We start from the raw sequence: 24,172 nt of genomic DNA, 5'->3' as shown, positions 1-24,172 counted from the left end.
GTGCGACGCGCGCCCACCATTAATTAAAGGGCTTGTTAAGGCCCTTAACTCGGCAATCGACACCAATTTTGAGGTACCCGTGCGATCTTCGGTTCGGCGCTCGGGCGCAACAGGCAGGTGGGTAAGTGACTTTTTAACAAAACTCATCCACGGGCGGGATATGTGGGCTCAGTGGGATTGCCAATGTTTTATGTGAAGTATTTATTACAGCAAGTGTTTTAAACTTGCCTGTGTGATCGGTAGCAGTTCAGATCAAATTCCAGCAGCTTTCTCTGTACTTTGAAGCTTCAGCTCAGCACTGTAGACAGTAATCTTTATTGGGCCTGCAGCTTTCTGGAGGCCTCCATTTAGCCTGGGTTCTGACATCTCCACTGGAGGCAGCTCCCCTGAGGAGGAAGGGAGGGCTAGAATAAGGAGGAGGCCAGGACTGGACAATCAGCCTCCAGAGGAGCCATCTATTAGAAGCCAGGCGCAGGCACAAGGGGCGCAGGGCGAAGAGGTAGTCCAAGGTGGAAGTGGCTGCAGAAGACACCACTGTCCTGCTGCCAGGGTATACAGGTGGCGAAGCAGCTACCTTAGTATGACTGAGGTGCAGTGCCGAAGGAGGCTCTGACTGTCAAGGGAAACAGTCAACTACATCTGTCAGATGATTGGCTCTGAGATCTCTCCTAACTGTGTGGGCAGGCACCCCATACCAGCAGCTCTGAAGGTCACAGTTGCCCTCTACTTCTATGCATCTGGCTCCTTCCAGGGCTCGGTGGGTGATCTTTGCGGTGTCTCCCAATCAGCTGTCCACACTTGTGTCAAGCAAGTTACAGATGCTCTGTTGAGACGTGCATTGACCTTCATCCACTTCCGCTGCGACCAGGCAAGTCAGGCACAGCGAGCCAGAGGCTTCGCGGCCATTGCTGGCTTCCCCTGTGTCCAGGGTGCAATAGACTGTACACATGTGGCCATCAAGGCACCAGCAGGTGAACCCGGTGCCTTCGTCAACAGGAAGGGCTTCCACTCCATGAACGTTCAGATAGTGTGTGATCACAGGATGCAGATTCTGCAAGTTTGTGCAAGGTTCCCAGGCAGCTCCCAGGACGCCTATATCCTCAGACACTCCCAGGTGCCGGGGATCTTCAGTGCTCCAGCTAGGCTGGATGGATGGCTGGTGGGTGACAAGAGCTATCACCTCAGAAGGTGGCTCATGACACCTCTCCACTATCCAAGAACAGAAGCTGAGGAGCGCTACAATAGGAGCCACAGCTCCACAAGGGCTGTGGTGGAGAGAGCCTTCGGTCTTCTCAAGATGCGCTTCCGATGCCTGGACCGCTCAGAGGGCGCACTCCAGTAGCCCCCTGATTGTGTTGCTGTGATAGTGGTAGCATGCTGTGCTCTGCACAATCTTGCGCTGGAAAGCGGGGACGCAGTTGATGATGAAGACCTTGACGCAGTGGATGCGGCTGCACATAATGAATCCAGCAGTGCCTCAGAGGATGAGGAAGCACAGGGCGATGATGAGGGACAGCACGCCGACCTGCTACTACACCAAGGAGGCAGGGACATCCGGGAGACTTTAATCCAACGACCCTTCAGCTAGCTCCACACAAATGGATCTGCAGGACCAGCATTGCCTGGCGCATCCATACGTGGCACTTAAGTGCTACATCTTCCACTTCATCAGCTGCAACTAAGGGCTTAGTACATAAACATCAATGTCCACTCAAACACTCATGATATGTCTGTGAAACAGACAAGTGCAGCCCAAAGGAGACACCCTCAGCCATGGTCATAAATGTGGGCTTTATTCCCATCCATCAGATGGTGCCACCAAAAACAAAACAAAACATTGCTCCGACGTTCACAAAAATAAATTCCTAAATCTAGGGGCAACAGAAAAGCACCAGTGAGAAACTCGTGGAGTGCCTAACGTGCCTTATGCTTATGTTTGCGGGTGCCTCGTCTTGCTGCCGCCCCATCGCTCAGAGTGGCTTGTGAGACAGCCTGCTGAATCTGCTGTCCTGTTGGCCTCGATGCCTTTGGCGGACGTCCTCTGGCCCGTGGAGCCTGTGCTGGCCCCACCTGGGAGAGAGTGGCCAGTGGACACCTCCCCAGTTGTCGCAGCCTCAACGGATGCAACGGTCACTGGCAGAGGAGCTGCTACCCTCATCCGGAGCACCCTGAGTGGAGCCCGCAGAGACGACAGGCAGCTGCTGCGCTGACCACGGATGGATGAGCACCGAGCTGGGACACTTGGTGCCCAGAACAACACCCACATTGCCAATGACCACCTGTGGCCATTAGCGCTTTGAGGACTTGCAGGTCCAAGCATAACCCAATCAGATGCTGATCAATCTGTTGGAAGCCCCTCTCCATGAGAGTCGCCTGTCTCTCAATGGAGGAAGCCTGATGCTCTGTCCTGAGGTTCATGCCATCACTGACACTCTGCCTGGACGACTCCATCACAGAGACCAAGTGAAGCACACCCTCATGCAACCCTGCCAGATGCTCCCGCACACCTGGCCGCTTGTCCTGCAGCTGCTGCATGGCAGACGACTCCAGAGGTGGTACATCACGGCCCGACTCAGCATGTGCCTGGTCCCCTGCAGTCCTCCGGCTGCTGGCGCCATCGGCACTCTCTGTCCGTGCCATCTCGTCCAGCGATTGTGAAATGCCCTCTCCACTGTGCCCCGGGACACTAGACGACGTTATATTCCCCACCGATGTGTTAGTCGCTGCGCTGGTGCCTGGCTCACTGAAATAATCTGACGCTCGTGCCAATTGACGCCCCTCAGGTGTGGAAGGGGGACTCTGGACATCCTCCTGGCGGCCATGTGGTGGTGATGCTGAAATTAACAACAAGGACAGTGGATCAGTTAGCGTTCAGTCAGTAACACAATTCATCCCTTTTCCCCCCCAGGCTCATAATGCACTCAACCTTCAAGAACCTAAGGAGATGAACATTGATGGGGTGGTAAGAGGAGGCCCAAAAATTACAGGCAGATACAGACGGGCTGGTCAGATGGCCTAAGGAATGCCACATGGAATGTTATGTGGATAAGTGTGAGGTTAAGCACTTGGGCAAGACAAACAAGGTACGGGAATACAGGAGAAATGGTAGGACCGTGGAAAGTAAGGACAATTACAGGGACCTTGCTGGGCAGACCCGTTATGGTAGCAGAACAGGAACATAAGGCGTTTAACAAGGTAAAAGCCAGACTTCCCTTTATTAGCCGAGGAATAGAATGTAGGAAAAGGGAGGTCATATTGCAAGTGCAGAAAACGCTGTCGAGGCCACAGCTACACTTCTGCGTTCAGTGTGACCTGCGCTTCATGGGAGGGATGGCATTGGAGTGGAGAGAATGCAGAGATTCCTGACCAGGATGCATGCTGGCCTGGAGAATTGGAATTATGAGGAAACATTGCATACACTTGTTACATTTGCCGTGGAGCACAGGAGATTGACAGGTCACATTACTGACCTTCATACCGTTATGAGGGGCATAAGCCGGGTGGACAGAAGGGGCAACATTTCTCCTTGGCGGAGGGATGACTAACATGGTGGCATTTATTTAAATTGAGTGTCATGAGGTTGACAGGTGAGGTGCTGAGGACCTTTTGGACAGAGTAATGTGGGACGCACTGGCTGAAAGGGCGGTGGAGGTGCAAACCCTCCTAAGATGCAATAAGTATTTGGATGTGCAGCAGCGATGCCATGGCATGTTAGGCCATGGGGATAGTGGTCACAAATGAGGTAAGGCAACTTTGGAAGGTGCTAGAGACGCGCATCCTCAAGGGGCCGAGGGACCTTTGTGTATGACCCACACATCTGACTGTATCAGTCTGTGAATGAGCAATGTTGCTGCATTAACGATTGCAGCAATCATCAGTGCTTTGGATGGTGGGAAGACAGAGTGGATGGGACTGTGGGCCTCAAATACCTGGCCGCTGCAATTCAGCTCACTGACACCTGCCGACCTGGCCGCTTGGCTTCTTCCTAGCTCCATGGCCTGTTCTTCGAAGTGGGTCACTGTGTGCAGCATGGCCTGGCCACCACAAGTGCGCAAACACTCATGGGTGTTGTGTTCAGTTTTCACCTGCAGACCAGAGAACACCATTTATTGGGGCTGATCGCTCATGTACTCTGCACGCGCACCCCAACCACAGTGGCCCATCTGAGGCCTCCAGCGGCTCCTGTCCACACTACTGGTGATCAGTCACCAGAAGATAGTACGGCTGCTCCCTGCCCCAACGGCTACCCTGGACACATTCGGCGTCCATCACTTTCAATAACACACGGGTCTTAGCTCCCATGGTAAGGAGGCGCAACTAGGTGCGGCGCCGACGCCAGCAGATGGCTCTTGGTCACGACACCTTGAGACTCCCCTACCACCATCTCATCACCATCAATATTACATGCGTTGGAATTCTGAGTATGTGCCTAGCTGCCTCTCCTGTTGGTTGCCCCCAGACTACTCAAATGCGACAAACACCAACATATGCTGCAGGGAGAACCCATCTTCTCCTCAAGCACTAAGTCTGATGTAAGCATGGTCACTATCTGTTTGCCCACCCAGCGTGCGCCAAATGCCCAATGCAGTAACGACACTAAGACGTTGGTGGGGGGGGGTGGGTGGGGGGCTAAGGCTACCTGCTGGGTTAAATGCCCAAGGCCGACATGGTACTCACTCTTCCAGAGCGCAACAAATCATTGAAGCGCTTGCGGCACTGGGTACCTGTGCGACAGACAGCGACGAGGGAGCTGACCACCTCCGCCACCTCCTGCCAGGCCCGCTTCGTGACGTGGGGGGCCCTCCTCCTCCCATCCTCGAGAAACAGGACTTCTCAATGTGCTGCCGCCTCCTCGAGACGGGCAGCAAGGCAGGCATCAGAGAAGCGAGAGGCACATTGGCCCCCTGCTGGCCTAACCTGCAGCCTGCCCTCGTCCTCTGGCCTTCCCTCCCCCTGCACCTGGAGCTGGCCATGGTGATCAGCCTAAAGGAGGCTGCCTGGCCTTTCTTTATACAGACTGCTGATTTCCCCATTGGAACCCACGGTCTGTACACGCCCGCCGCAAATTTGAAAATTCCGCTCTCCACGGGAGTGTGAAATGCGCTGGGTGGGCCTTAACTGGCCCGCCCGCGCAAAATGGCAGCTCAGCTCAGCTCGCCGGCGGCGATCGGCTCCGTGCCCACCGGCAATTGGGTCAGGCCCGCCCGCCCGACAAATGGAAAATTCTGCCCCATGAGTTTGCGTGATATACAGTGAGCAGTAATCTGATCAGGGTAGCCACTATCCCACAGGATGGCTTTGATGTACCCTATTTAAGAATCAAGCTTGAACAGTGAATAAATAGCTCAGGCCCTATTTACAAGGTTGCCGATGAGGCCAATCTTATAGTGCGTGGAACTGTAGGAATCCCAGCACATACATTGATGTTGCCATGGGATCCCCTCTAGGCCCAGCTCTCTCAAACATCTTTGTCGGTTCCCACAAGAAACATATCTTTGATGGAATGACACCTAACCTCCTGCCCCTTGCATATTTCCGATACGTAGATGATACGTTTGGTATATTTGAATCCGCAGCTGCATGTAAGAATTTCCTTACACATCTTAATGGGCTCCGTCCTGTGCTCAAATTTACCTTTGAAAGGGAGCAGTCAAATGAGCTCCTTTTTTCAATGTGCTAGTTGAGAAATCTGCCAGTGTGTTCCCTACCATGTCTACCGCAAGCCTACCTTCACTGGTCAGTATACGTGTTGGGACTCCTACGGTTTCATGTGCTATAAAATTGGCCTTATTAGCAACCTGGTAAATAGGGCCTGAGCTCAAAGTGCAAGTTTGATTCTGAAATAGGGTGCATTAAAGCCATCCTCCAGGATAATGGCTACCCCGATTAGATCATTGCTCACTGAATATCGTGCAAACTCATGAATGGGCCTGAGGCCTCCACTTTCAGTCTTGAAAAGTGCCCAGTCTACCTCAGATTACCCTGGAAGGGTAAGGTGTCTCAAAAATTTGAGCAACAGGTAAAGCTAGCCATTGCATGCTGTTACTATGCAGTAGCAACGCGAGTGGTATTTGTCACTAACAGGATGCTGCTGTCAAGTCAAAAAGACAATCTGCCTTTCACACAAATGAAAAATGTGGTATATGAATTTCAGTGCTGGTGTGATGCCAACTATTTACGCCCCAACGACTGGCAGATCGTATCAAAAAGCATGTCCCTTCAGCTGTTCACAACAAGCAAAGGACTGACTGTACCCAACCAGCCCATGTTTGTAAAACTCCAAACAGTGTCTGGCATTGGATGCAATTCCGTGATTGGACAGTACTTGCTAGACCAATCATGATTGTGCTAAGAATTACACTGCAATGTGGCTCACTTACACAGGCTAGAAGCTACATATATTCTTACACACTGCCCTGTCCTTTGCAGACAGAAGGAGCATGTCCATGCATTTTGTTGTCTTCAACTAAACAAAAAGTTGGGGGATAGCCATTCCCTGGTTCATTCCCCATGGCAATGCCTTGACCAGTTAGAGTTGCCCTGCCTGGTTTGAATTTAAAAATCTTGGTAGTTAACTGTTCCTTGGTGCATTCTCCATGGAAATGCCTCTACCAATCAACAATCTCTTCTCATGCTGTATAAATTGTTATTCCCTTTACAATAGGTATTCTAGCAAATCTGTCCTGATGAATGCAAGACGAAAGGCTTTGACAGCATGCCTCTCTTTTTCTGCAATAATCAAATTCTGTACTACCAGATGACTATTTAATGTATTCCTATAGGCTCAAAATATTTTTAACATTCCCAAACTCCCCATTTGCAATTCTGTGAGGCAAGTCCAATCTACATTCTGCCTGTGTAAGTGGGAGTGTCTGTAAGGTTGACAATATCTTGCAATGCTTTTGCAGATGCCACCGGCAGTGCAGGAGGTTATGAAATCCTGAAAATTTATGGAAGTGTCTTTGGACTCCAGCTGAAATTTACAGAAGAAGTAAAATGCAGGAAGTTTCTTCACAGTTACAAAAATGACAAACTCAAGCAGGCTTTAGAGTATCATTTTCAAAACCAATCTATACCCAACACGGCTTTCACAACAGAGTTGAAGGCTGGTACGGTGACGTTGGATGACATCCTGGATAATCCAGACAGCTGCCTAAGGCACATCAAAGAGAATGAGGTGGGTATACAAGTCTACAGCACAGAAAGGGGGCCATTTGGCCCACTAGTTTTGTACCAGCTGTTTCAAATCTGTTTCTTTAGTTCTCCGCCCAAAGGCAGGTCCCAAACCACGCCACCACAATCTTCACCACAGGTAGGGCAAGGAGGCAGGTCCCGAATCCTGGGGATGAACCCCTGCTGTTAGTACCAATCTGAGCCACACCAGCTGTCCAGCCAACTGAGCCTGCCCACCCACAACCCACCATCAGGCAGAGTCCGAGTATCTGTGCCACATACTGTTGTAGTCCCAGAGCTATGAATAGTGATGGTAGAGGCTCCAGTTTTCTTTCCATCACATGCCTGACCAGGAACCTCTGCTGCTCTTGCTGACTGTCATGTGGCCATGCTACAAACATATCTTCCTTGACTATCATGTCCTGGGGTGGAGCTTGAAACTGGAATTTCTGGCTCAGAGGCAGGGACACTACCAATACACCATCACGAGACCTCCTCCTCTTAAATGAGCTGTCCAATTTAGACCCACATTCCTCCTCGTAACTCTGCAAATTAGTCCTCTTTGAGTACATTTCCAATTGTCTTTTGAAACTTCCAGTGGAATCTGTTTCCACCACTTCTGTCCCAATCTCAACAACCCTCCGTGTGAAAACATCTTTCCTCATTTAACCTTCTGGCTCTTCTGCCAATTATTTTAAATCTGTGATCTCTGATTATCAACCCACTTACCAGAGGAAGCAGTCTCACCCTCCTTTGATCCATCAAAGTCCCTTGTAATTTTGAATACTTCCATTAGATCTCCCTTAATCTGCCCTGGTTTTAGGAGAACAATCCCAGTTTCTTGAATTGCTCTGCATAACTGAAGTCTGTCATCTCTGGTATCATCCTGGTAAACCACCTCTGAACCCTCATCAAGGCTTTGACATCCTTCCTAATTGTGGAGACCAGACTTCTGTACAATACTTCAGCTGAGGCCTAACCAGAGATTTGTATAAGTTCAACATGATTTCCTTGTTTCTGTCTTCAATGCACCTATTAACAAAAGGAAAAATAAGAGAGCAGGCATTACCTGGACGTAAAGGAAGATTTAGCTGTCAGCTGTGGCTCAGTGTTAGCACTCTTATCTCAAAGTCAGTAAATCCCATACCAGGGCACAAAATCTAGGCTGACACTTCAATGCAGTACAGCGGGAGTGCTACATTGTCAGAGATGCTAGATGTAACAGATCCCATGATACTATTTTGAAAAAGAGCAGAGTATTTCTTTCTAGTGTCCTAGATGCTATTTATTCCTCAACCAACATCAATAAAACAGGTTAGCTGGTCCTGATTTACCTATTTGTTATTTGTGGGACCTTGCTGTGTGCAAATGGACTTGCATTTCTGATATGACCACAGTAACAATACTTCAAAAGTATTTCATTCAATGGCACCATGGATACAAAATTGGCCAAGGGACAGTTGGCAGAGAGTTGAGGTGAACTGTTGTTTTTCAGTATACAATGGGGTTATGCAGGTTTAGGATCACTGCTCTTTCTGATGTATGTCAATGACCTGAATTCAGGTATACTAAACAAATTTCAAAGTTGCAGATGACACAAACCTCAGAAATTTGGTAAACAATGAGGAGGCTAGTAACAGGTTTTAGGAGGAAACAGAGACTAGTAAAATTGGCAGAAACATGGCCAATGAAATTGTATGTGGAATGATACATTTTGGTATGAAAATTAAGGATAGGCAAGAGGAAATACAATGGTAATCTTTAAAAGTGGATGCAGGAACAGAGAGAGACATGGGATTGTATGTATACAAAACTTTAAAGGTGGCAGGGCTAGTTGAGAAGCCTTTTTTTAGAAAAAAAAAGCATATTGGATCCTTGGCTTTATAAATACAGACTACTGGTTAGGTCTCAGCTGGAGTATTAGCCACTACATTTTAGGAAGGGTGTCCAGATCTTGGAGAGGATGCAGAAGAGATGTACTAGGGCTAAGAGACTTCAGTTGTGTGGAGGGATTCTTTCACCTTAGAACAGAGCAGATTAAGAGGAGATTTGATAAAAGTGTTCAAAATTGGAGAAACTGTTCACAGTGGTGGAATGGTCAGCAAGCAGAGGACACAAATTTAAGGTAATTGTCAAAAGAGCCAGAAGCGACATGAGGACAACATTTTTTCAACAGCGATTTGTGATCTTGAAAACTCTACCAGAAAGGGTGGTGGAAGCAGATTGAGAAGTAACTTTCAAAAAGTAATTGGATAAATTCTTGAAAGGAAACATTTCTACAGGGCTTTGGGAAAGAGCAGGACTAATTGTGCCTGTTCCACTCTGGTAGAGCTATCCAATGAGCTGAGCTGCCACTTCCTGTAAAGTATCATTCATGATTCCATTCAGAGTAAAGCACTTTAGGACAAGAATGTGAAAGGCACTGTACAAATGTAAGTCTTTTAAAAATTTGCTTTAATTGATCCAAAACATTAAGGTGGATATATGGAGCAATCTACACTTAGTTTTTACAAAAAAAAACTAAGCTTCCTCTTTGGTTAATGGCTGTGAACCTGCATTCTATCCTCTAACATTGCCCTGCTGATATGCCCAATATTCAGTATCATGAACTGCTGCAAGGACAATGTTAAGCTTTTTAGCCTGTTCTATTGGTTTTCTGTAAGGGCTGACCCTGACTTTTAATAATTCGATTTTACAAAAAAAATTTCAGCCTAACCACCTCCGCGACGATGAAGTTAGCAGATTGGAAGAAGACATTAGGCAACTGGTCCTTGAATACAATTCAAACTGCCAGAATTCTGGAACACTGTGCAGCACTAATTCAGAAATATCACCAGCAGCCTCGACCCTATCACCATCCTCACCAGCTTTGCCAAGTCTGTCTCCATCCTCAATACAAGCAAATGGAAGCCCACTTCGCTCGACTGACCGTTTTGAATTTCAAGGTGCTTTTTTTGGTGAGTGTTGACCTCCAAACCTGCAGTTATTGAACCTGTAAGGTAATGAAGAGCTCTTGCTATCATTCTGACTTGGTTGACCTCCTGGATTGGCATGCTGCAGTGGTCCACAGGCTTTTTTAAATGCTATTTTCTTTCCAGTGTCATCCTCCTGTCTTGGCTATAGTTCCAGATGTTCTCTGGCAGCTCATCCAAATGGTCATTCTTGATGAGTGAGCTTTGGAGGGCATCCTTACTGAGCAGAGTCCTGACCCACACCTGACACCACCTTCATGTGCAGTGCAGTGAATGAGATAGAGCTGCTGTTCAACATTGATGTTAGGCTATATATTTTAAATATTGTTTTAAATGTGTACCTTATGGTTTTTGGAGCCATGCTCCATAACCATGTTCTGGAGTACTTTCTCTCATGGCTGCTACATCAATTTAAGGAACAGAGTTAAGGATTCCTCAATAGATGTTATTAAATTTTCAATAACTATACAGGGCAAGTACTATCTACAAGATGCACTGCAGCAACTGAACAAGGGCTTTTTTGACAGCCCTTTTTAAACCTGTGACCTCTAGCACCTAGAAGGACAAAGGCAGCAGGTGCATGGAAATACCACCACCTGCAAGCTTCTGCCCCCCCCCGCCCAAGTCCCTGTGAATGAAATAAGTTTTTTTTAAAAGAGAAAAATCTTTACAAATTTCCTGATATATTTTGCTCCTTTTTGGCGGGTCCCTCTGCCCTGCAGCATGTGTGATGGCGACAGGCACAGGACATGAACCTTATGCAAGGTCAATGTAAATACTGCTTTTGAACTTGCTGTAAGCATACAAGTGGGGCATGGGGGTCCTCTTAATTTATTGCCCTATCTTTGGTCTCTCCTCTTGGCACAGTATCTGAGATTGAGTGTTAAACATACAGGATTTGTAGGCACGCAGCTGCTGTAACTCAGTCAGATTGTGAAAGTAGTGTCCTGTGAACCAAAATCTGTGATTCTACAGATGTCATTTCTGCAATGGTGGCTCCAGATTGACTGTGTCCAGAATTGATAGTTACCCTTTTTATTGTAACTTTGATAGCCTGGCATAGTCGTCTTACCCCTTTATAAAGCTGGTAAATAAAATGCAATCTGACCAAAGTGTGTTGGATTAAATTAATGGTTTGTTTTATTTCCAAATAAATGATCATACAGCAGCAATAAGACAGTGATTGATTTTGAATCACCCAGCTCAGTAATATGGGTTTCTTTAAAAGAAAAAAATGTTTTGTTATCTTTTCACCCCAGATGACCGTGTTTTGAGTGCACAGAATCACTACACCTTTGCCAAAACTGTGGGCAGGCACTGGAAACAGGTCGGCCGCGTGTTACAGAAAACCTGCCGAGGTCTTCAGGATCCAGCCATCGACAATATAGCCTTTGAGTACGAGCGGGAAGGATTGTATGAACAGGCATACCAAATGCTGCTCAAGTTTATTCAATGCGAAGGGAAGAAAGCTACAATGAGTCGGCTGATCAGAGCTTTGGAGGAAAATGCACTGGTTGGAGTTGTTGAGCAGTTGCTGAACACCTCGAATAATTAATTAGGAGATGAGTGGAAAGGCAATGAAATATTGTATGGTAAGGTGTAAAACTGAAGGGAAATTGTGGGCAGGTGAAAGAGTTTTATTACTAACTTTAAAGTTAATCATTCTGTCTGAGCAAATCCGTTCTGTAATCTCATCATTTATGACTGAAGTGTGTCTTGCATCGGAGGCAGTCCACTTCCTTCTGTATTCAAAGGCATTTTTTTTTAAATTGTTGAATCTAGTTCTTATTTTTGCATCAATATATTTTAATGTATACTAGACAGTATTCTCTATGTTGATTTGCAAACTGACATGCATAATAATTACAAGCTCATCAGATGCAAGTTTCTTCTGTCAGCTAGCTATGTGGAATGAGTTTGGACAGCCTCCTTCCAATCCTTGGCACGTATAGGCCTGTAACACAAGGTTGTCCCAGATCTGGCATTGGGTAGTCTTGTATCGCTCTGACAGGCCAAAGGACAATATGGGAGACTCCTCTAGGATTGGGGATGAGGTGTTGGGGAGGGAAACAAGTCTTTTGGAGCTTTTACTCTGCTGTTAGCTGTGCTGGAGCTCGCCTGGGAGTGGTTGATGCTGATGCTGGCTGCCTGAAGTGGGAAGAGTTCCATTCCTCACCTTGAGCGCGCGCACCCACTCCCGACCATCTATTAGAACTACATTCGAAACATCTTTAGTCTGAATGATTCATATATTATACCACATGTTTGCCCTTAAGCAGGCTTGACTCTCCCAAGGCCACAGATAGATTGGATGGGACAGTTTGCAATCTCGAATACGTGACTTAAAAAGCAAATGCAGCATCTACCTGAGTTTTGCACACCAGCAGCTAGTGCAAATCATTGGATCCATCCTATTAAGAGCCCGCTAATGTGCCAGCTGGTCCCTTGCAGTTTTGTTTGTTTATTTTAAAATTAAGGAATCATGGGCAAGGCCCTTCCATTGTCAGAGCAAGATATATTATATGTGGATGAAATCCCTAAAACACCAGTAAAATTCCCTGGAAGTTGGTGTATTCAGTCATGGTAGATCAGTGATCCTGATCATAGACAAAGAGAAGGAGACCTTTGAACTCGCTATGCTATGGGCCCAGATGGGGAGAACTGCCCAAAAGCAAAGAACTTCCAACTAATGAACCTTGAAGAATTTTTGGCCTTGTCTTTCAATACTCAGTGATGTATGGCCAACCTATAATTGGTGGGAGTGATTCCAGTGGCAGTTACTTCTGGTTTATTGTGCTATTATAGGAGAGCCCCAGAGGCGATGGTTCTTTTAATGAGCAATAGGATGTTTGCCAGAGGATTGACTGAGGCTGTACACAGGAAATTAAATCCTAAAGAGTGTAATTCTGATGTGCTTCTATTCATCCATGCATGCAATAATCTCCAGTCCAGAGGGCACCAAGGCGATATGCTCTTATGTTGCATGATAACTGAAACCCAGGAGGTACACAAAACCAGACTGCTCTGACTGTTTTTTTTTTTGACCCTTCTATCTCAGGAATTGACTTTTCTCTGCCTCAGTATCAAGGTTGAAACTTGAGTTCAGCTGGGGCTCAGTGGTAGCACTCTCGTCAGTGAGTCAGAGGATTGTTGGTTCAAATCTGACACCAGAGTGACGCACACAATGCAGGCTGACACTTCAGTGTGGTACCAAGGGAGTGCTGCACTGTCGGGGGTGCCTTCTTTCAGATGAGATGTTGTCCAAGACCCTATCTTCCCTCTAAGGGCGGATGTAAAAGATCCCAAGGCACTATTTGAAGAAGAGCAAGGGAATTCTCCTGGTGTCCTGGCCAATATTTATCCCTCAACCAAGGTCACTAAAACAGATTATCTGGTTATCGTCACATAGATGTTTGTGAAACCTTGCTGTGCTCAACTTGGCTGTTGTGTTTCCTACCTTACAGCAGTGACTATACTTCAAAAAAAAAAGTACTTCATTGACTGTAAAGCATTTTAGGATGATCTGAGGTTGAGAAAGGTGCTATCTAAATGCAAATGATTTCTTCCTTTGGGTATGACCTGTTGCATCAGTTGACTGCTTGTGTCTTTGAGATATATTAAAAGAGACAGCCATTACTGCACTCCAGTTTATCTTTTTGCTTTGAGATGAAAGCTATTTGTTTTATGACCTCTTTAATAACATCCTCTATCTGCATCAAATGCTCATTACACATTGGTGAAAAGTAAAGCTGTCTCTGCCTCACCACTGCCTTGACCTCAATTAAATGAGCACCCTGTACAACAACAATGTGACACTTTGCAGCTCTGGGCATCCCATGGGATCTCTAGGTGAGTTTATCAACTTAATGCTGTTTGGTAGTTTTAAACTAGGACATAGAGTGTTACTGTCCAAACTTATTTAACATTGGACCCGAAGAGACAAAATAGATCATCACTCTGGCCTGGGTCTAAATCCAGATCCTGATGGGGAAAGACCAGTGCCTTTCTTCTTATACCAGGTGATAGCATAGTGGTATTGTCGCTGGGCTAATAATCCAGAGACCCAGGGTAATCCTCTGAGGAACCAGGTTTGAATCCCGCCACGGCAGATGGTGGAATTTGAATTCAATAGAAATTTGATGACCGTGAAACCATTGTTGTGAAAACCCATCTGGTTCACTAATGTCGTCCTTACCTCGTCTGGGCTACGTGTGACTCCAGCAGTGACTCTTAAATGCCCTCTGAAATGGCCTAGCAAGCCACTCAGTTGTATCAAACTGCTACAAAAAAGGAATGAAACTGAACAGATCACCTGGCATCGACCTAGGCACCGGAACCTTCACTGTTGCTGGGTCAAAATCTTGGAACTCCCTTCCAAATAGCATTGTGGATATACCTACACCACATGGACTGGTTCATGAACCGTAGTGGTCCAAGAAGGCAGCTCACCACCAGCTCCTCAAGGGCAACTAGGGATGGGCAATAAAACCCAGTTCCCCCATTGCTTTAAACAAATGTGTCTGAGAGTTTGGAAGACTTGGTTTGAAATCTAACCTCTGTTTAACTTTATCATTTGTGCCAACTGAATGAGCTTCCCCCATATGGGCTGTATGTGTTTTATAATCATCTGCTTCTATTCAAACTGCACTGATATATAATTGTCTGTTCTCTCCTTGTATTGTCAGTATTCAGAACACATGTTGAGATGCCATCTTAAAGCCAAATTAAGAATAGTTTTGACATATATGTTGTCAATCAGTTTCACTGGTGGCAAAATGACAAGTGAAAAGTAGGAGATTCATCAAGATATTTTCTCGACTGGAGAAACTCATGCAATGTTCAGGAAATGCTCCAAACACACAAACCTTTTTGTATGGCTGTGTATCCACCTTCATTTTTGCTTCTTCCTGTTCTACTTAAAGGCTGAAAGTGGAAAGCAATGTATCAGGTGCTGCATATCTTAGTTTTAGTTTTTATATAAGCATTCATTTATACACAAATAAATTCTGATCTGTTAAATTCAATATTGCAGCAATTAGTTTTTTTCATTTTTCTGTTAAATCATTCCTGTGGATCTTTTGTCTTGTGGTTTATTGTATCTGGTCCCCTCAATTAGATCACTGCCCATAATTCCATCCAACCTATCCTTGACTCACCATGGCGATATCGTTTAGGTTAAATATTGTCAAAGCTTTCCAGATGTGTGATTCCACAGACAGTGGTCTTCTCCTCCAATGCAGCAACCCCAGGCTATCAGTCTACAACTCTGACTTACCAGGGTTTTTGTGTTTCTCCATTCAGGTTGTGTTAGCTGCGGCCCAGTTGATAGCACTCTCACCTTTGAGACAAAACGTTCTAGCTTCAAGTCCTACTCCTGGACGTGAGCACAGACATCAAGGCCGACATTCCAGTGCAGAATGGAGGGAGTGCTGCACTGTTGGAGGTGCCATTTTTCAGATGAGGCATGAAACAGAGACCCTCTCTGCCGCCTTGGGTGGACCTAAAAGATCCTATGGCACCAATTTGCAGAAGAGCAGGGGAGATCTTCCTGGTGACCTGACCTATAGGTATCCTCCAATCAATATCACAAGAACAGATTATCTGGCCATTTTCTCATTGCTGTCTCTGGAAGCTTGCTGTGTGTAAATTAGCTGCTACATTTCCGACATTACAATGGTGACTACACTTCAAAAGTATTTCATTGCGCTGTAAAGTTTTTTGAGACATCCAGTAGTTGTGAAAGGCGCTATATAAATGGAAGGAAGTCACCCTGTCTTTTTATTTCTCTTAGAGCCGAAGGTGTTCGTACCAGGAGCCTCCAAAAGTCATGTTATGAGACTGTCCTTTTTAAGGGAACCATACAAACTATGCACCTTGTCTTGCTAATAAAGCAGAGCAAATAGATAACTGAAAAGTAATGGAATACTTGGGAACAGTGACTCTAATAGAATTGGATTAAGTTATTGCATACACAAGGTTAAAAAAAAAAGCAAGAACAAAGGTACCTGAGGATTAAAGCAAATTTTAATGAGACAAAAAGGAACCAGACTTGGATTACATGGAAGGAAAAAATTGGCAAATAAAACAAGTAAGGGGAAATATTTTAATTTGGGGATTCAAAGGGTACAGAAGGAAAATGAGGAGCCTTTCAAGAATGGACAAATAGTGAGATTAAATCACACGTGAAACTTGAAGCACTTATAGAGCAGATAATAAAAATGGAAGCCAAGACACAATACAGAAAAGGTACAAAAATGCTGAGATTAAATTAGCAAAATTTAAAAACAAGGTGCAACAGATAATAGGCTTTATGCAGGTACATAAACTGGTAAGATAATCTTCAAGGTGTGCAGTATTGTGATCAAAAGGAGGAGGCAAACCTGAGGTGAAAAGTGAGGAAATGGGTGAGATATCAAAGTTTCTTTTTGGTCTTAGTTTTTACAGATGGTAGGAAATGAAATAAAATGAGGGGCATTAGTCCTTGTGCACGCTCACAAAAAAATTCAAAGCGGTAAAAGCAAGTGGAGACTTTGAGGCTCAGTCTCTCAGGGGCTGTCCTAGAAATGGGGGGTGTGGGACAGAGTCAAAAGAAGAGACAGTTGGTCACCCTGTCTCCTATAAAGCATTCTTCAAAGTGCATGGTTTTTTAATGAATCCCTTGGAAAAGAGAGCTGTTAAAAAGTACAGGGACTAAGAGAGAGTGGAGAAAGGCCAGCCAAAGATTTGTCGGGCCAAATGACCTGTTGTAGCATTCTAAGATTGTACAGGTAACAACATTAGGCTATTTGGGTTGAATGGCAATAGCTGAGTTACTGTGTTGCCCAGATGGCCAGTTTGAAAGGACAGAAAATAGGCAAACATAAAGAAGGCAGAGAATTATGGCACAATATAGAAGTTATAATTAGATACAATGCACCACTTGCGCAAACAAACCAGGCAGAGTTTTTGATTTGTGTTGGAGGGGGGGCAAGACAGGAGGCGTGAGGGCTGGAAAAGCAGCCTCGGAGGGCAGCGTTTGGCAGCATGTTTCTGCCTTCTGGCCATTGTAAAGGTGGAGGGGAATGAGAGCCACCCAGCCATGAGCAGCCGGGAGCCAATTAAAAGCCAAAAAAGGCCTCTTAGGGAAGGGACTTGGGGAGACGCTGACCCTAATTGGAGAGTCAGGCCACGAACTGACTATCCCTAAACAATCGCATCAGAGCCTGACGCAAGGACTCGGAAGTTTCCCTGCCCCGATATTGACCCCAAAGCATAAATCCAAGCCACAGTCTTCTCAGGTGGGTCAGCAAGTCAGCACCAACATCTACCAAAATGCTTTAGATACTGCGACATTTAATAATCCATTCACGGTAAATGATACTCACAATCATTGCCTGAAGTACACCTTTCTAAATGTGGAATGTGACTTGCCAAATTTGCCTAAAATTCAGGAAATGTCTCTTGGGAACATCACTGCCATGAACATGTTCTTCTGGACAAGAAAGAAACTTGGATATATCTCACTTTATCATGTATCTTGTAAATGTTCCGAAGTGCTTTAAGTACTTCACATTCAAATTACTTTGAGTTACTGCAGCTGTTTTGTCCACAGCAAGTTTTCACAGGCAACAATGAGATGAATGATTGATTCACCTTTCTTTTTTGGTGATGTTAGCTGAGGAGAATATTGACTCGGGTACTAGGTAGATTTCCAGAACTTCAATTAGTGGAACCACTGGATTGGCAGACCCAACCTTATTATTAACTTTGTACTGAAAGGAAGATCAGTGCAACAAGACTAAAACACACCCAGCTACATTCCAGTATCATTGAACACGCATCCGAGGAAACAGTGGCATTTCATGGCTTTGAGGACTCTTGACCTAGTGCCAGTATAATACAACTACTGAGTAACAGCAAGACCTTGTCAATGGTGGGATTGTTGACACCAACTGACATGGAGAATATGTGAGTGCTGAACCTGCTGTAAATCTCATCAGAGCCACTAGCTAACCATGCTTCAAATATTTATCTACTCTCCTTAAACTATGTTCTGCCTCCACTACTACCTATGACAAAACATTCTGTATCTTAACAATCCTGAGGAAAGACGTTTCTCCTTGCATCCTTATGCACTGCCAATCATAATTTTAAATTGAGGACCCCTTATTACTGACTGTCCAACCAGAGGAAATCGTCTTTCTAGCGTTCCTTATCAAATCCATTCCTAATTTTAAATGCTGCTATTAGGTCTCCATTTAACCTTTTCTATTCCAGTGGAAATAATGACAATATGTCAGGTGGAAGATGCAAAATGAAGAAAAATGACTTACCTTCAAATGAAGTCTGTCCTCCACACAATATCTTCCCATGCCCACAAACCCTAATGACTCATCCACACAGCATCTTCCAATGGCCGCAGACCCTAATGACTCATCCACACAGCATCTTCCAATGGCCGCAGACCCTAATGACTCATCCACACAACATCTTCCAATGGCCGCAGACCCTAATGACTCATCCACACAGCATCTTCCAATGGCCGCAGACCCTAATGACTCATCCACACAGCATCTTCCAATGGCCGCAGACCCTAATGACTCATCCACACAGCATCTTCCAATGCCCGCAGACCCTAATGATTCATCCACACAGCATTTTCCAATGGCCGCAGACCCTAATGACTCATCCACACAGCATCTTCCAATGCCCGCAGACCCTAATGACTCATCCACACAGCATTTTCCAATGGCCGCAGACCCTAATGACTCCTCCACACAGCATCTTCCAATGCCCGCAGACCCTAATGACTCCTCCACACAGCATCTTCCAATGCCCACAGACCCTAATGACATACAGATATTGGTGGGTTGGGGGGGAAACAAACTGCTGCAGATATTCCAGCTTTATATGGTGTGGCAGCAAGAGCAGCACTTTGTGTGTGTAAGATCATGACAACACGTTTTATTCATTCACAGGATGTGGGCATCGCTGGCAAGGCTAGCATTTATTACTCATCCCCAATTGCTCTTGAGATACAACCGAGTGGCTTGCTAGGCCATTTCAGAGGACAGTTAAGTCAGCCACATTGCTGTGGGCCTGGAGTCACATATAGGTCAGATTGGATAAGGACATTAAAGAGCATTAGTAAACAAGATTTCTTTTCACCAATCTGGCAGTTTCATGGTCACCAGTACTGACACTAGAATTTTTTTATACATTCCAGATTTATTTAATTAACTGAATTTAAAATCCCCAGCTGCCATGGTGAGATTTGAATTTATGACTCCAAATCATTAGCCTGGGCCTCTGGATTACTAATCCAGTAATATAATCATGCTGTTAGTCTGTATTCAGCATATGATATCCTCTGAACCTATCCAGTTAAACTGCATTGTGTGGATGATGCATATCATTCAAGAAATGTATAAGATATTGCCAAGTAGGATAACTTGTTTTTATAAAGACCCTCCAAAATTCATTAGATTACAAATTGTATCTCACATTTGCCCTTTTTCCTTTTTTTTCATCTGGACTTCTCTTGAAGATGAAGAATTGAGACTGGCACTGGAGTATAGATTAGTGTTGAGCTTGGTACACCCCACACTGCCATGTACTTTGCATTGGCAGGTCAAACCATACTTAGCTTCAAGATTTCTATAGCTCAGAAAAGTTGATGTTCCTAGTGTCCATTCTGTGCTGGTAGCAATAATCTAGTAATTTGTGGAGATTATTGCAAAATGTCAGTAGCTTGGTCATCTTTCATCCCCACCACCCGCTTTTGAAGTTGGCTTCACCATTTGCTTTGGACTTGACCTTCAAACTAGTCAGTGTACATAATATTTCCCATATGTACTGGGCCTTCATGGTACTGCAAATATCATCTCTGTCTTTGTTGCCCCTTCAAAATGACCATTTCTGTTGGAGATCTGCTCGGAGTTTGATCCCTCTGGATGATTAATGTCTAGCTGGCTGGTATGAGAAATGAAAATAGGGCACACTTTGGCAATTGGACTCAGGGCAAATTGTTGGTGTCCTGTAGAAGAAGCTTTTCTTTGCTGTATTATTGCTCATGCTATCAGACCTGGGTGTGTTTAGTAGGAGGTGAGTGAAAGGAACTATGTGCCTTATCCATGCTAACCTGATTTAGGATTTATCTCTTTCCCATAACTCTTCCTCTTTCAAGATCTGGGTATCAAAATATAATTCACATTTGAAACCTGCCCATCAGAACTAAGCAAACCTGAACCTCGGCAGTCCCTCCACTACCCCAGTCGCTGTGAAGTACTTCCCTTGCTTTCCTGTATCCATCATTGTCATCTTGTCCATCCCTCTCTGTTGACTCCTTCACACCAAAGCCTCACAGCTCCATCTGACTTTGGACAACTTGCTGAGCTAGTCACAGCTGCTTCCACCACAGTAGATCTATTCAGATCAGCAATTCAATTTAAAACACACGGTGATGCAACAGGACTGTGGGGTTAACATAAAAATAAACCTCCAGTGGGACATGCTGTTGGATTTGTGCTCCTCTTATTCAGTGGCTTATTATCCATTGTATAGCAAGCAATCACGGCAACATGAAAGCACAGGAACACAGTGTTTGAATTACTGACAAAGGGAAATTTCAGAGAGCCTCGGAAAAGATGGATGGGGGAAGATGCAGGGCAGAAATGCAGGTCTGATGCATGGATGCAGCTCTCTTGCTTTTTTTCTGACATTGTACAGATAATTTACAACCCACACTGGGATTCCCTCGTTCATACTACTTGATTTACCTTGTGTGCTTCCATACTCTTCACATCCTTTGTACTCTCCTTTACTGTCCACTTCCACATTCCATCTAGCTGCCTCAATTTTAAGAAAAAAAACCAAACTGAGTTTGCAATTGGATGGCAGCCGCAGAAACCATGAACAGCAGTGGGTGGATGGACAAAACAAAAGGAGTTAAAGAAAACAATGGTGAGAGTCAAAGTAGGACATCCTCATCCAGTGACAGTGCATGAAACTTGGACAAGCAAAAGGTGATAATATAATCGCCTCGTAATGCAAGAAAGGTGAGGATACAAGGTGATCAGGGCCACATGAAATCGAGACCTGGGAAATGACACATCAGAGTTGAGGGAAAGCTAGAGGGAAGGAGCAACAAAGGAAGAACAAAACCTCAAAGGAAATGTGAAAGAAATCTGAGTGTACAGGGAAAGGAAGGTCCAAAGCACTAATGAGGTACTGAGGAGAAATGTTGGAGCTGTAATAAAAGAGGGACCTACTGAAAATGGGGAAATAGTATAAATGTGAATATGTAATGTTTGTTCCCTCAGCTTACAAAGTAATGGAGATTGTTAGAAGTAGAGAATCATCATGACTCTTGGAATTGTTGATTTGTGTGTCTATGACTGTGTGGGTGATTGACCTTTTCAAGTGGGCGGAGAGCAAAATCAGAATGTTTCAGACAGTGATCCAAAAAAACAGTTTATTTACTAGGTTAAACTGCAGCAGGTCTTCTATGTACTTCCAAGAAATCCAATGCTTGACCTGAGAAGTCACTTGCTTTTTGGACAAAGCCTGTGGGAATGAAACTTCACAAAATAATTGTAAATTGGATTTGAGTAGAATGAATGGTATCTTCCTTAAAGTTTGAATTACAGCTGCCCTAAGATTAGTTTTATGTACAATTGGTTTCATTATCATGCATTACATTTTAGTAAGGTGAAATGACTCAAATTGAAGTCTCCCCCTGCCAAACTTCATTATTCTCTTCTCCCTTTCCTGAAAGTTAGTGATTTCTTACTGCAATATCATTCTACAGCAGACAATTGACATTCAGGTCCTCCCCTAAATTGCCTTTATTCATGCACGAGGCTTGACAGTGGGCATGGGCAGTCTGTTCAGCTGCAGAGAGCAACCTAGTCAAGCCTGCTTCTGTCAGGAGTGGGCAACTTGGCTAATTTTCCATTCCCTAAAATTCAATTGAGAGGAGCACTTGTGGTGCTGTGAGTAGCATCCCTGCCTCTGAGCTAGAAGCCCCGGGTTTGAGTTCCACCCCAGGTGCTAACAGCGGGAGAGATTCCTGATCAGCCATGTGATGGAAAGAAAGTTGGAATCTCTACCATCACTATCCATATCCAGACTATAACACGTACAGAAAAGTGCCTCAGACTCCCTGAGTGATCTGTAACACACTGCCACCATAATTCAGTTGAAAGCCAATTGTAGCCACCACCCCACACATGATCAGCTAACTCAGAATGGCATGTGAACCTGAAGCCTTAATCTGGGTAGCTCAGATACTCACTAGCTAAAGATGCTAGGCCAGTACTGCAGGGCTTTTAGTTTTATTAAATGAAAATACTTGACATCACACTTAACCTCACAAATACGGTGTCCATTATCAATGTTGTTGTGATATTTGAGATCCCAATATTAATGAAGTGACCAAGATAAGATTGTAAGTTCAAAGATCGTATATCTGAAGGCAAATCTTTGTTCTGTGTATGTGCAGTAGGCACAGCAAGCAATTAGGAAAGTATGTTAGCCTTTATTACAAAGGAATTTAGAATGTAAGAGTAAAGAAGTCTTACTGAAATTGTACAGGGCCTTGGTGAGACCACACCTAGAGTACTAAATTTTGGTCTTCTTATGTAATGAGGGATATACTTGCCGCGGAGGGAGTGCAGTGAAGGTTTACTATACTTGTTCCTTGGATGAGGAGATTGTCCTATGAGGAGAGATTGAGTAGACTAGGCCCATTCCCCCTAGAATTTAGAAGAATGAGAACTAATCTTAAGGCTTGGTACGGTTGATGCTGGAAAGATGTTTCCCCTGGCTGTGATCTAGAACTAAGGGTCACATTCTCAGAGTAAGGAGTTTACAATATAGGACTGAGATGAGGAGAAATTTCTTCAATCAGAGAGTTATGGATCGTTGGAATTCTCTACCCTGAGGAGCTGTGGACTCATAGTTGTTGAACATATTCAAGACAGAGAATGATAGATCTTTGGATACAAAGAAAATTAAGGGATATGGAGATGTTGCAGGGAGGTGGTGTCGAAATAGAAGATCAGCCATGATTGTATTGAATGAAGGAGTAGGCTCAAAGGGACAAATGGCCTACTCCTGTTCCTGTATGTTCTTATGCATGTCAGGTAAAAGCATCAAAAGTACTAACAGCATTAAAAACTATCTACTGTACAACCCTCCTCTTTCCCTTATTTATCTTTTCTTTCATTCTTTCTCTTATCCTTATCTATTCTCTGGACTCTCATTTCTCCTTTGCTGTTTTCCTCAGCTTGTTCTCACATTGCCATGGCCCATTGTTAATCTGTTCTCACCACATTAGTTTGTAATGAATACTATAAAGACTAGAAAGAAGGGAGAAGTAAGGAAGACTTATTAAAGCAGCCTGGTGAGGGAGCCACAATCCACCAGCTGTTTCCATGGTAGGAACATAGGAACGGGAGTCATTCAGCCCTTTAGGCTAGTTCAGTGAGATAATTCAATTAGATCATGACTGATCTTAACTCCATCTACCCGCTTTGGTTCTGTAACCCTTGTACCCCCAAAAATCTATCAATTTGTTTTGGAATTCTCAGTTGGCCTAGCCTCAACAGGACATTAAGGGAGAGAATTCCAGATTGCTACTACACTGTGTGTGAACATATCTTCCTGATGCCACTCCTGAACGAGCTCACTCTAATTTTAAGGTTATGCCCCCTTGTTCTGGACTCTCCCACCAGAGGAACTCGTTTCACCTATCCACTCTATCAAATCCTTTAATCATCTTGAATTCTTCAATTAGATCACCCCTTAATCTTCAATCCTCATGGGAATGCAAGTCTGATCTTTGCAACCTGCCCTCATTATTTAACATATTATCCTGGTGAATCTGGTGTGCGCTCCCTCCAAGGTGTCCAAGTAGTTTGAGGGAGCTGGAAGTTCTGATAAAACACTTATTTTCACTTCCAATTACAATAGGCCAACCACCATCTCTACCTCTTGTCTATGTTTTCAGTGGACATGTGATCAGGAGGGAAAACCAAACACAGCAA

At 44.7% G+C, this 24,172-nt stretch overlaps 1 protein-coding gene across 3 annotated transcripts in view; it reads left to right on the top strand.

Annotated features, from left to right (window-relative positions):
- tradd (tnfrsf1a-associated via death domain) overlaps positions 1-15,169 on the top strand; it is a 36,790-nt gene extending 21,621 nt beyond the window's left edge. For all 3 annotated transcript variants that reach the window (XM_078544071.1, XM_078544072.1, XM_078544073.1), the window contains exons 3-5: positions 6,909-7,177; positions 9,884-10,130; positions 11,405-15,169. In XM_078544071.1, coding sequence (XP_078400197.1) covers positions 6,909-7,177; positions 9,884-10,130; positions 11,405-11,700 — 812 coding nt within the window. In that variant the 3' untranslated portion in view covers positions 11,701-15,169. The remainder of the gene's footprint in view (positions 1-6,908; positions 7,178-9,883; positions 10,131-11,404) is intronic.
- Positions 15,170-24,172: the final 9,003 nt, after the last annotated feature.

Source organism: Cetorhinus maximus, chromosome 6 (genome assembly GCF_964194155.1).
Source record: "Cetorhinus maximus chromosome 6, sCetMax3.hap1.1, whole genome shotgun sequence".
NCBI classification, from domain to species: Eukaryota; Metazoa; Chordata; class Chondrichthyes; order Lamniformes; family Cetorhinidae; genus Cetorhinus; species Cetorhinus maximus.
The sequence above is the reverse complement of the archived record's forward strand: the minus strand, read 5'-3'. Positions and strand labels throughout refer to the sequence as shown.